The 12,473-nt window shown below is 31.0% G+C and overlaps 3 protein-coding genes across 4 annotated transcripts in view; 1 reads left to right on the forward strand and 2 right to left on the reverse strand.

Moving 5' to 3' along the window:
- Positions 1–12,473, forward strand: part of LOC106636691 (uncharacterized) — an 85,974-nt gene that overhangs the window by 51,670 nt on the left and 21,831 nt on the right. Inside the window, exons 36-39 of the mRNA XM_023391068.2 lie at positions 10,511–10,676; positions 10,782–10,935; positions 11,799–12,126; positions 12,271–12,443. Coding sequence (XP_023246836.2) covers positions 10,511–10,676; positions 10,782–10,935; positions 11,799–12,126; positions 12,271–12,443 — 821 coding nt within the window. The remainder of the gene's footprint in view (positions 1–10,510; positions 10,677–10,781; positions 10,936–11,798; positions 12,127–12,270; positions 12,444–12,473) is intronic.
- LOC149374761 (juvenile hormone esterase-like) lies at positions 157–3,992 on the reverse strand. Its single transcript, XM_089592126.1, has 8 exons — positions 3,858–3,992; positions 3,320–3,608; positions 3,034–3,219; positions 2,756–2,955; positions 2,392–2,548; positions 2,015–2,329; positions 1,632–1,776; positions 157–473 (listed from the first exon to the last, which is right to left on the reverse strand). The coding sequence occupies exons 1-8, from the start codon at positions 3,990–3,992 to the stop codon at positions 308–310; spliced, it is 1,593 nt and encodes a 530-aa protein (XP_089448252.1). The 3' UTR covers positions 157–307.
- Positions 4,489–7,799, reverse strand: LOC106636735 (juvenile hormone esterase-like). Of its 2 annotated transcripts, none has more exons than XM_023391073.2 (8): positions 7,631–7,799; positions 6,552–6,840; positions 6,281–6,466; positions 5,960–6,156; positions 5,714–5,870; positions 5,296–5,610; positions 5,063–5,207; positions 4,489–4,966 (listed from the first exon to the last, which is right to left on the reverse strand). In XM_023391073.2, exons 1-8 carry the CDS (start codon positions 7,766–7,768, stop codon positions 4,801–4,803), a joined length of 1,593 nt encoding a protein of 530 aa, XP_023246841.2. In that variant the 5' UTR covers positions 7,769–7,799; the 3' UTR covers positions 4,489–4,800. The 2 variants fall into 2 exon arrangements, with proteins under 2 accessions (XP_023246841.2, XP_089448251.1); XM_089592125.1 differs by having other exon boundaries at positions 5,296–5,613.

Here is a 12,473-nt window from a genome sequence, read left to right on the forward strand (position 1 = left end):
AAAAAAACAACAAAAACTTCATGTAGACTACGTTAAGAATGTCTTTAAATATTATATTATGCGTATGAGCATGTAAGTTAATGTGTTGACCCTATACGCAGTGAGAACTCTGATGAACTCATTTCTTAAAGTGATAAATTCAATTTAGGGCACACTATACATTATTTCGTACATACTTTGCAATCTACTGTTCTTTTCATGATAAAAAATTTGTTTTGAATGGTTTTAAAAATAATTTAACAATTATAATAACAGTTTAAAACCTCATCTAACTCGATAAAAAATAAACGTTTATGTGACCTACGCCTTATAATTTACTCTTCATAGTCTTCTTCTCTGATAATTGTTGTTCTAGGTTAAGCATGCTAGCTATTTCTAGATTCTTGCCTATATCCATGTAGTTAAAAACTACAGGGTTATTCACACGAGGCCACTTTTTGCGCAATAAATTTGATGTTACTGGCGTCGGCTCCCTGAAAAATATATTTCGTCAACATTAATCTTGTATTTTTTCTAATGTGACACAGTGCAAAAATGGTCAAATTTACGTGAAATATTAAACTTTTGTGTTGAAAGAATTTTAAGTCACAGTTGCTACACATTTCATTATATCAAAAAGCTTAATTGTATAAATATTTAAACAAAGTTGCATTTATTAACATTAATTAATTGCATGAGGTCAATGGCATCACGTGACACATAGTATAACTTAAGTTTGATTTATGTGATGCAGTTATTTTGTTTATCAATTGACTTGATATGAGGAACGAATTCATTTTTGTGGGTGTACATTTTGCATGTTTCACAAAAGGTGGTGTTTTTATAAGAACTACAGTTTACTAAGTACACTGGAAAAAACTGGTTCTCACGTTTTTTTGAAATTTTTATTTAAAACCTTTAAGAAAAAATTTTTTAACAAATTACATAAATATTATATAATGATAATAAACAAAGTGTACAGATTCATAATATACAACACCTTTTGGTTATGTATGATCTTTAATACTTGCACTGAGCAACCCATTCCTTTGAATCAAAAAAAATTGATTTACCCTCAGTCCGTAAAATATTTTCTTATGAATAAAAAAACATAAGTTTATTAATAAAAATATTTTATGAAATTAATTTTTTTAAATTTTATTTTATTTTATTTTATTAATTACGAATTTTTCATTTAAAGGTATGAAATTTTTTTTTCGATTGACTTAATATTTTTTAATTTAAAGAAAATAACTAACGGAATAAGGATAAATAAATTTTTTCTGATTTAAAAAATTGGGTTTCCCAGTGACGCAAAAAAATCGAAGATCATTTTTTGATAATTCTATAGTTTAGTACTGGTTTTTATTCTGATGTAAAATATTTGGATTTAAAACAATTAGATAGCGGTAAGAAAACTAAGCTTTATACAAAACTGGAACTCAATCGGATGTTAACTGTTTGAGATAGCCTATTTAAGTGCTTGGAGGACAGACAATTTTGTTTTATACAAAAAATAGACACTCATAGACATGTGTAGTAATATTTTGTGCTCTGGTAAAAATATAAGGCAATCTTGAAAAGAGCTTGTGTCTAATACAAATTGGAATAAGGTCGAGTTTACTCATCAATAAATGCAATTTCAAACTCACCCAGTACTGGCAAAATTAGTCCACATTTCTGTCATTTCTTTCATTTTTCTATAATCTATTGTCCCTTCTTGTAATGGATCAATACCTAGTACTTCATAGAATTTAATATTGAACAAATATGGCAGCTCATCAAAATGGGATGCACCTATTGTTTAATACAACATTTGTTTTACATATACGAAAAACTAATTTGATAATATTATAAAGTGAGTTCTATGTTTATTGTGAATTAATAAATGTGATTCCTGCATATCGTTAACTAAATGTAAAATTTTGTAAATTTAATTATTTTGTTTGATAAAGATTAAACAAGCAATAATTTTTAATTGTTGAGTGGTTTGAATCTCATCATAATATTACAAACTTATGCATCGTACACTCACCAGAAATAGATGTATTGATGATAAGCTTCGTGAAGGAAATACCTTCGTCGTACGTAAATTTGTACAAATAAACAGGTGCGACATTTTTCAAAACTTGTAGTTTGACCATCCTATGAAATGCTTCAGCAACGTACATATCTCCCAAAAAATCAGCAAATTTTTCTGCATAATTATCTTCCGTTAATTCTAGACAATCGTACATAGCCCTTAACTTATTTGGTGTCAAGCCGTATACTTGACATAAATCTTTCAGATGAGGGTGAATATATTTTTCGAAATTATCATTCAGCTCTTGCATGCGATGGTTTTGCAAAGCTAAAAGTTAATTGATATTTATTTCAGTACTATTTTCTTGCGTTTTAAAATACTCTACTTACTAGCTAGGGCATATATTCCTTCTCGATTATTATGTCCTAAAAGGTAAGGCACATCCATCCCACTTTTAGCAGCTATATGTACAGGTATTGGCATAAATGGATTCGATGATTTTTCATCTACACCTGGACCAAATGGATATAATAGCTGCAATCTTTCCTATAATTAAAGCATCATTTAGTAGATGTAAAATCATAGAAAATAAAAATTTTGGTTGCATGAGCGTCGGAAAAAAGTTTTTTTTTCAATTTATGCTTTGTTTCTAGAATCATATGTTCGGATTTATGTAAAATCTAAATAATAAAAAACGTATTTTTAAATGACAATCAAAGTTACATACACAGAATTAAATAATTTGAGTATTACCTCTGGTGTTCGTATTTTTTCTTGTGCTTTGGATAATTCTAAAGCATCCAGTGATCGTAAGAATTCAACTATTTCCTTTGGACTGTTGATGTCTTTGCCTAAATACTTGCATAAAACATAAGCGTACTGTTTGGGTGTCGGAGTGGATGCCCATGTGTTTAATGCAACACCACTTTGGGATATAGCTTTGTGAAATAGACCTAAAATTATTAAAAATTGAAAGAAGAATTTTTAGAGATAGTATTAATTATTTTGATTAATTTTTGTTACCACATGACCTTTAGCCATGCGTGATAATCCCAAGTAGTTTACACTAGCACCACCAGCACTTTCTCCGAAAATTGTCACATTGTCTGGATCGCCTCCAAACTGTTTAATGTTAGCTTTTATCCATTTTAAAGCCATAACTTGATCTTTAAGTCCCTGATTTCCTGGTGCTTCTTCATCTTCCAAATTCAAAAACCCTTGAATAATTCAATTTACGAAATGTCATTAATAAACGGCAATAATTTTTAATTCTATTCAATTTACTTTTCAATTCTACTCAATATACTTTGTACTCACCAAAAACTCCAAGTCTATAATTAATTGTTACTAACACAATGTCTTTTCGAAGCAAGTAATCAGGACCATAAAAAGTATCATCACCACTACCAAACGTGTATGCGCCCCCGTGTATCCACATCATGGTAGGAACTAGATTTTTAGATTTCATATACTTGGTGTAAACGTTCAAATATAAGCAGTCATCGCAACCCAAGTATGTCCTCGCAATCTGGTCGTATTGAGCACAGGGAGATCCAAAGTTAGTTGCGTCTCTCATACCTTTCCATGGTTCAGGTGGCTGGGGATCCTGTGAAAATTTTTAAAAATGTCATTTTCAAATTTTTTTAATTTTTTTTGTATTAATCAACCATCTCAACAAGCGCGTATGCTTTTTTTTATCTTATCTCATAATTTATGGATATTATGGCTTATCCTGTCAGCATGATGCCAAGTCACTTCGTATACATCGTTTAAGCAAAAAAATAATTGATTTTAAGAATCTGAGGTTATGTCTTTGATTTTAAATGTTTAAAAAAAAAATACATTTATTGCATACCTGAAATCTGAGTTGTCCAACTGGTGGTTTTGCGTAAGGTATTCCCTTAAATGCATAATATTCGTAACCCACGATACTTTTTTCTCGTAGGCCACGTAAATGGCCACAGTTGGTTTTTGCGATCGGTTTTCTCATTTCTTTCAAGTGTTACTAACATACTGAAGTCACGATCTCAATGCTGACGTCGAAAGCCTTGGAGTTAATGTTATTCTTTCGATTCATTTGGTTTTTGGCCGCTCAAAGGTGATTGAAATTCAGTATGCAGTTGGCATTTGTATTCTTAATGACTTTCTTTACGTAAAAGTTTTGGTGGGCATTTTAGAATTTTATGTTCTCAGACTAATGGACATTGTTTGCAACAAATAAATATCATACATAATTATTATCAATTATTAGATAAGTTTGTTTTACTAAATTTTCTTTACACTATGTACTTGATGGTAATGTTATCAATATAATAACTTTATATCTATAAGTTTTTAAGGTATATATTTTAGGGTAGTTGTTTGAAATAACCTTTACAGAATTGATAAACATTTTTTTCTATATCTTTATTTTTGATACTGTCAACATTTCAAGTAATACTCAATGTTGTACTCTACGTATACGTGTATGCGTGATGTGTATGAGCACATATATATATTTTTTTTGTAAAATACAATAGTAAAAGATTTTGTACAAAATATACAGAAAAAAATACTCTTTTGTCAATAACCAGTACCACGATATAATATACCTAACCAACATAATACTAAGATTGACTCAACGTAATTTATGAAGTATATAGCTACCCGTATTGAGTGGACACTGGACAGTAGGGGGGTGGACTTGTAACATGAGGGTAAACTTTCTCGATCTCTAATATGTCATTAAATATGAAAATTTTATGAAGAAAATACTAAAAAGTGGCACACAATAACCAATAGGATTAAAAAACGAATGTTTATAGCTTGTTTTTCATGTATTTTCCTAAAGATAACTGTTCCTCCAGCGGGACGATGTATTCCATCCGTAAATTTTCATTTATATTTAGAGCTCGAAAAATTTTATCATCTGTTACTGGCAGCCAATACGTTGGTATCAGATCAGATACTTCAGGAGTTGGTCTTCTATAGATTTTGTGGAAAAAATCATCAACATAAGTGATTGAGTTACACGACATTTTCAAACTACTTTTGAGAATATTTTATGGTTCTTCGACTTACCCATACTTAGCAAAGTTTACCCACAATTCAATCATTTGTTCAATTATCTTATACGAAATGGATCCCGGTTTTGGACGTTCAATGTTCAAAATATCATATATCTGCATGCTAAAGAGGTATTGTACCTCATCGAAGTGAGACGTACCTGATAAGAGGAATCTAATAAATACAATTTTTACTTTTCAAACATAATTTTACTTTATGTTTGTATGTACGTATGTTTTTTTACTGACCCGACATAGTAGTATCACTCCATAACTTTATTATGGAAGATTCTTTGTCGTAAGTAAATCGGTAGAAGTATGTTGGAGCAGAATTATACTTGACTTGACACTTCACTATTCTATGAATCCCTTCAACGAAACTTAAATCACCCATTAAATCGACTACTTTGTCAGTATCTTTTTCAGTTATACATTTGTGGTCAAAGTATAAATTTTTCAATTGATTTGGCGTAATATTGTTTTTTCGTAATAGTTCTTGAACACGAGGTCCTAAGGATTTGTCAAACTCGTTATTCAACGTGTCATAATCTTTTTGTTTTAGTCCTTCTGCAAAACATTGTGTAGAAATATTAATTATCAAATAGTGTTTTTTAGATTAAACGATTCTATATTTGTGCATTACTTCAGCCGTGGATTTCAGACGTACCAAGTAAATGAAATATTCCTTCTCGACTGTTACAACCTAACATGTATGGGACATGGGCACCACTTTCCATAGCTTCTGATACAGGTATTGATAAAAATGGTTCTATGGACTTACTGTCAACTGTAGGTCCAAACGGAATAATATCGTGAAATTTCGGCTAAAATATGGTTATTGAAAAATAAAATTTTTTATTAGCATAATAAACTTAGTGCAGGTTACTTTTGAACGCAAGTGGTAGACACGTACACATGATTTATGAATCACCTGTTGAGCTTCTACTAATTTCTGACAGTCAATGGTTCGTAAGAATTCTACTAATACTTTTGGATCTTTTGAATTGTTACCCAGTACTTCACACAATTTATATGAACTATATTTTGTGGCTGAGCAAGCCCATGAGTTGCAGGCAACGCCACTTTGTGAAATGGCTTTGTGAAAAAGACCTTGAATCATTTTTAAATACGTACTGTTATTAGTAAATCATCCACGTGGACACAAATTTTTTATAAAAACGTATTTTCCATTTTTGAATTTGTCTTTAAGCAACATAAACATTTATTACTGTACCGTTTGCTAAAGGAGATAATGTTAAATAATGCACGGATGCGCCACCTGCGGATTCACCGAAAATTGTCACATTGTTTGGGTCACCACTAAAATTCGTAATATTTTCTTTTACCCATCGTAGAGCAGCCACTTGATCTTTCAGACCTTGATTTCCAGGTGCTACTTCATCATCGAAATTCAAAAATCCTATATGTAAAACAATGTTTCATTAACTGTTGTCCAGAATAAATCAGTTTGGCATTATTTAACATAAATAAAAACATCTATATACCCAACACTCCAAGTCTATAGTTGATAGTCACAAGCACAATATCTTTCTTGAGAAAATAATCCGGTCCATACAGAAGACCACCTCCAGAACCCACGATAAAGCCTCCACCATGTATCCATACCATAACAGGTAATTTAAGGTCAGGTTTGATAGTTTTCACAAAAATGTTTAAATATAAACAGTCATCTTCGCCCCTAGTACTTTGAGACATGGAATCCATTTGGCAACACTGAGGACCATAATCTGTAGCATCCCTTACTCCTGACCATAGTTCCAGGGGAACTGGATCCTATCCTTATTTATATTGAATTAATAACAAATACACCATACAATATTTCATGAGTACATTTTTTCATGAGACTAATTAAAGTTTTAATAAAAATGTAACTAAATAACTAAAAATCGTCAAAAAATTACAAAGTATTATAACACAATATGATTTTAATTTACCAAGTATCAAATTATAAAATAATGAAAAAATTTACGTGTAGTACGTTACAACAATCATTTTAACTTTATTATCTTACTTTATTGCTGTATTATATAAAACACATAACTCAGTGTCAAACTTATGTCACAATCGTAATTCATCATGTTTACGCATTTTTACGACATTAAATGATTGTTGCTGATTAATTTAAAATGAAAATAATAATTACGTAAAATCTGTAATCAACCATAGCTATTATAGCTCTATAAAAATTATAAATTAAAATGATACAACTAATTTTTGATATTCTTCTAAAAAATATTATATTGTTCAAAGTGTAAACAGATTAAAAAAATAAAAATAAAAAAAAATTTAGTTGAAAGTAAAACGCCAAAAGTAAAATCAACGAAAACTTCCTAAAAAAACTGTGAAATTATTGGATTTAAATAAAACTTTTGTTTTCAAATGCTTTAAAAAGTGGCGGGAACGTAAGGTTTGTTACCGTAAGGAAATGTACTACTCAAAGTGAAACAAACCTAGTGCTTAACTTGACTACGACTCTTTCCTCTCATGCTAGAAAAATATAGGCTATACTCTTCCTGAATCAAATGTGTTAAAATAATACGATGTAAAATGCTACTGTACTCACCATAAATCTAAGTTGCCCTATCGGTGGTTTAGCATATGGTATTCCTTTGTAGGCATAGTAATTGTAACCCTCAAAGCTGTGTTCCAAAACCCCCTTGAGTTTTCCATATTTTGTGTCAACGAATACAGCTTCTCCCATGTTTTTGAGCGATAGCAGACTTGTTACTCGGTAATCGCCAGTTCTATACTGACTGCTGAAGAGATTGTAACGCTATTTATCATCCGTTATGTGCCCACTTAGGTTCGGAGGTTTTACATGACGCAACAGTTGTTTGATAATTTTTTTTTGTGCATGTTACCGTGTTTTATTATAATTACGTATATAAGGCACTGGTATTGACATATTTTGAATATCATCTTTTTATCAAGTGTCGTTGTTGAAATATTACGCAGAAACACTAAAAATTTTTCTAGCCTTTTAGACGAAACTAGTATATATATATATCTTCACTAAATAAATACACACTTAAAGTTTCAACTGCTCCATTATGTTATTCATTATTTTACCCACTAATTTTTTTTTTTACTACTTTTAATTATACTTGCGTACTTGTGGTGCATAAATACTGATAGGAGAAGTAATAAAAATTTTTTATAAAAAATTTGATTACTAAAACTTAATACAACTGTATTTATACACACATACATATACAACTAATAAGAAACTAAGATTTTGTGATTGCAAAGACGTACCATAAAAATTTATTTTTATGTATAAATCACGTAATACTTTTTGTTATTTAATGAAGCCATATTTTTAATTTTTACAAACCTGGTATAGAAAATTATTTTAGAGGCCCAGTTCAAATTTCAGATAATTCAATGCATTACTTTTTGAAAAAAGTTAAATTTCAGATTATGCTCACTGACACTCTCTTTCAGAAGCAGGAAATGTAACTTTTCTCTCTCAATTTGCAACGGATTGCATTGAATTTCGGCTCGATTGATTCCTCAAAGTGCCAGCTAGGGGGCTCTCCTTCTTATTTTGGATCGAAATAGCTAGATAGTTAGTTATTAACCATAATTTCTCACAATAGAGAAGTTGTTAAAGTAGAAACTCCAGCCGATATACTGAGTGCCCTTGGTTTTTGAAACAAATTTCCAGCATTATCTTTCTATTCACTATTAATTTATTTTTACCTAGTAATTTCGTACACCTTGAAATGATAGTCACGCATAACACGATTGTCACTTATGCTAAACTATTCTCTATAGGTACTTATAACAGATTATAGTTTTTCATCTATGTTTTCTTTTATTACCACCTCTAATTTAATATTTACGTTTATGTAACATACGAAATATACGCGATGATTTGAAAATCAAAATAAATTATATCGTATAGTTTAAATAGCGTCATTTATTTATACATGAAGAGTTGACGAGCATAGACCTTGACTTTTTTATCTGACCACATTATTGCTGTTTATACAAGCATCGATTAAAACAGATCTTTTAGAAAAGTGATTTATTAATAAACACCCTTAACTTATTAGTTACTATTTTAGAATTCACACCTAGAAAGTAAACGTTTTTTTATATTTGCTTATGGCCCAAGTCAAATTTCAGTAACATTGACATTTGAATTAAAGCAGAAATAATAAACAATTTTTTAAGAATTTTTTTTTTTTTTAGAAAAGTGTAAATTTTTTTTGAAATATTAAGTGCACATATTACTTTTTAGATATCATACTTTTTATAGATGAAAGTTTTTTCTCTATGTTTTCTTCTGTTGCCATCTCTAATTTTGTATCTATATTTAAGTAACGTAAGTTCATTCCATCGTCTAACGGTAGCCATTCCATGGGTAATAGTTCTGAAGTTTTCAGAGTAGGTGTTCTAGAATTTACGAAATCTTTTAGCTGTAAATCCCAGTGATTGGTTTATTAAGTGAACATTCACAACACCTACCCATGTGCAGCAAAATTAGTCCACATCTCTGTCATTTGTTCCATTATTCTGTAACCGGGGGTACCTTTTTTCAACGCACAAAAACCATTTTTTATTCTTAACTGTCCATAAAATAGAGACTCTGTTTTTTCAAAATGTAGGGCACCTGCAATAATGGTTAAGCTTATTATAATATACCAAGTGCTTCCAAAAAATTTTCAATACCCGACAAAAATATTTTACCATCGACAGGAAATGGAAATAATGCCTTACACAAAGATACTTTTTCATTGTAGCAAAATTTATAGGCATAAGTGGGACAAGAGTTTTTGTTAACTTGTGTTTTCATAGCTCTGTGGCATGCTTCTATGATTTTCCAGTCAGCTAACATTTCTGCCAGTTTATGTGTTTGTCCCATGTAAGAAAAATAATCTGACAACATCTAGGTATTCGAAATTTCAGTCTTACAGAAGTATAATACAGTAATTTTGAAACACTATCTTAACTACAATAGAAATATTTTTTTATCAACTAATGTAATATTTGGGTGTTATAAAAAATTGAAGACCAAGTATTCGGAATTTGAAAAAGCTTTTTTTTGTTTAATTATTAGTAAAAGTGGGAAAATAATTGATGCTAGAATTACTTTGCTTGGAGTGTAGTGAGTTATTTATAAATTGAAGAAACGGAGAATTTGTTCGGATTTACGAGACTTTACCTTATTTGATTTATTTTGTTTTCTTACCTGATGGATTTCATACATTATTTTATACAAGACTCAAATATTTATCAAATAAGCACAATAAGTTTATTAGCCCAAGTATTTGTGCTATTTGAAAATTTTAGTACTTAAATTATACTAAACATCATTATAAACAAAACTTACTTTAAATCTTAGATCGCCAATTGGTGGTTTAGCGTAAGGCACGCCTTTAAAGGCGCAATATTCAAATCCCTCAACACAAAACCAAGTTAACGTTTTCATTCGCAGATCGAAACACGCTAACTTCTCATCCCATTAGAACAAGGAGCGCATCACCCCGTACTTATCCAACTTTTAATAGAAGCCTTCTTGGCACGACTACAAGACTGAATGGATGTTTGCAGCTACAGTGTGATATACGTGGTTCTCCAAGTCCAAGCACAACGTGGTTCAGGTTTGGCATCAAAATCACACTTGTTATAAGAGTTTAAGTTAATACAACAAATATTACGTCATTTAGATGTGCTTTATAACTTTTAAACCATAAATGATTATTTAGAAATGGAACGAGACTAGAACGATCGCCCAGAATAAAAAGAAGCTTCATCGGCGAAAGAGCTACTCTTGAAATATCTGGAGTCACGTCTAACGATGCTGGTGAATACATTTGTGAGGCGAAGAACTTGCTTGGAACAACAAGAAGCAGTTGCAAGGTATAATTTTTTAGATTAGTTATTCAATTTTTACTCAGAAAATGGGGATTTTACGAGTTTTAATAGAATTATGTATTATTCGAGGCTTTTTGACTAATACTTTTTTTTTTTTTTATGAAAAAAAGATTATGAAAAACAATTCAAAACGTGCGTAAAAAAGTCTTGATCATACTGACAATGGTGGGAAAAATTTTTCTCACGCAAAAATATAAGAAAATTATTCGAACTGTCGAGTGTAAGATATCGGATGTGGCTAAAATTCATCTCAAGACTTTGGTTTCACTCAAAAGCTACTTAGATGTTTCTGGAAATTTAGTTAAAAAATTATGAGATAATTTTAGAACTAGTGTGGGCTCAACTTATATGCTATGGAAATTGAAATATTTGTGGTAGTGTTGCACCGTAAATCGTCTTCTGTACCAGTTAAATCGGAGAAAATGGAATACATGTCTTTATGCAGGAATATATTATATATTCTTTGTTTGAATACTGATTTTTTTTCAAAAACCTTTGTGTTTCACCGTAAGCTACAATGATGCATATTACAAGTTTATAAAAACTTCACCAGTTTAAGTTACACGTGTTAAAATGTATGAATGTTGGTACGTCAAATTTTTGCAAAATTTTTATAACTAATGAATGTCATTATAAATAAGAAATATCTTGATTTGTTCCATTATTGGAAGAAATATACTAGAACTATATTACTATTTATGGAGAAGCATGTAACATCTCTCAAAAATGAAAAATAACTGGAAATTTGGCTATTTTGTTCAGCTGTAAGACCGTCACACCCACTGTTAAGTTATATCTGTTAGAAAATTCATTAAAATTACCATATTTAAAAAAATGGCCCCTTTCAGGTTGAGGTACTGGACGCAGGCGACCCTTCGACCCGTGATTGCGAGCCACCGAAATTTTTGCAAACGATTCCAAGCGATTCGATCGTCATGGAAGGTCACTCGTACGAATTGCAGGCACGTATATCGGGTACACCGCCATTTTCTATAATTTGGCTCAAAGATGGCCATGAGATCGTCGACAGCGACTACTACCGGCACGTCATCTACGAGGATGGTGGCGTTGCTTTGCGTTTCCTCAACGTTCACCCACTCGATGCTGGTGACTACACGCTGATCGTCAAGAACCAACACGGACAAGCTTCTTGTCGTGGTCTTTTCATCATTCAAGGTACTCATTATATTTCATTTAATTTTCATAGATAATGTAAATTAAATGGAACCTTCAGAATTCCAGTACTATTTTAATTCGTTTATAATCTTACCTTTAGCGAACTAGTGAAAAAAAAATGTTTTTTTGAATTTTTCTCCCCAGACTACAAGAGCTCATCACCAAACACATCGTTGAAGTTTGCAAAAATACCGGTACCAGTTTTTGCGAAAAAAGGCGAAACAGCGTGTTTCTGCGCTCGAATCCAATGCGATCGGTCAATCGACATAGACTGGACCATTAATGGTAAAAGCGTACGGGAAGATTCCAGGTGTAAGGTCAGTATATTCAATATTTAAATACAGACG

Source organism: Copidosoma floridanum, unplaced genomic scaffold (assembly GCF_036245765.1).
Source record: "Copidosoma floridanum isolate Cflo_tuat_1 unplaced genomic scaffold, Cflo_Japanese_pri ptg000014l, whole genome shotgun sequence".
Taxonomy (NCBI): domain Eukaryota; kingdom Metazoa; phylum Arthropoda; class Insecta; order Hymenoptera; family Encyrtidae; genus Copidosoma; species Copidosoma floridanum.

What these genes read in the sequence shown, in the direction of transcription:
- LOC149374761 (XM_089592126.1), bottom strand. Translation starts at nt 3,992, where the DNA reads ATGAGAAAACCGATCGCAAAAACCAACTGTGGCCATTTACGTGGCCTA. An exon ending in ATTATCACGCATGGCTAAAG is followed by an intron (nt 2,956 to 3,033) that starts GTCATGTGGTAA and finishes TAATAATTTTAG; the next exon opens with GTCTATTTCACAAAGCTATA. An exon ending in AAAAAATACGAACACCAGAG is followed by an intron (nt 2,549 to 2,755) that starts GTAATACTCAAA and finishes CTTTAATTATAG; the next exon opens with GAAAGATTGCAGCTATTATA.
- LOC106636735 (XM_089592125.1), bottom strand. Translation starts at nt 7,768, where the DNA reads ATGGGAGAAGCTGTATTCGTTGACACAAAATATGGAAAACTCAAGGGG. An exon ending in CTATAGACTTGGAGTGTTGG is followed by an intron (nt 6,467 to 6,551) that starts GTATATAGATGT and finishes TTTTACATATAG; the next exon opens with GATTTTTGAATTTCGATGAT. An exon ending in GAGTGATACTACTATGTCGG is followed by an intron (nt 5,208 to 5,295) that starts GTCAGTAAAAAA and finishes TCCTCTTATCAG; the next exon opens with GTACGTCTCACTTCGATGAG.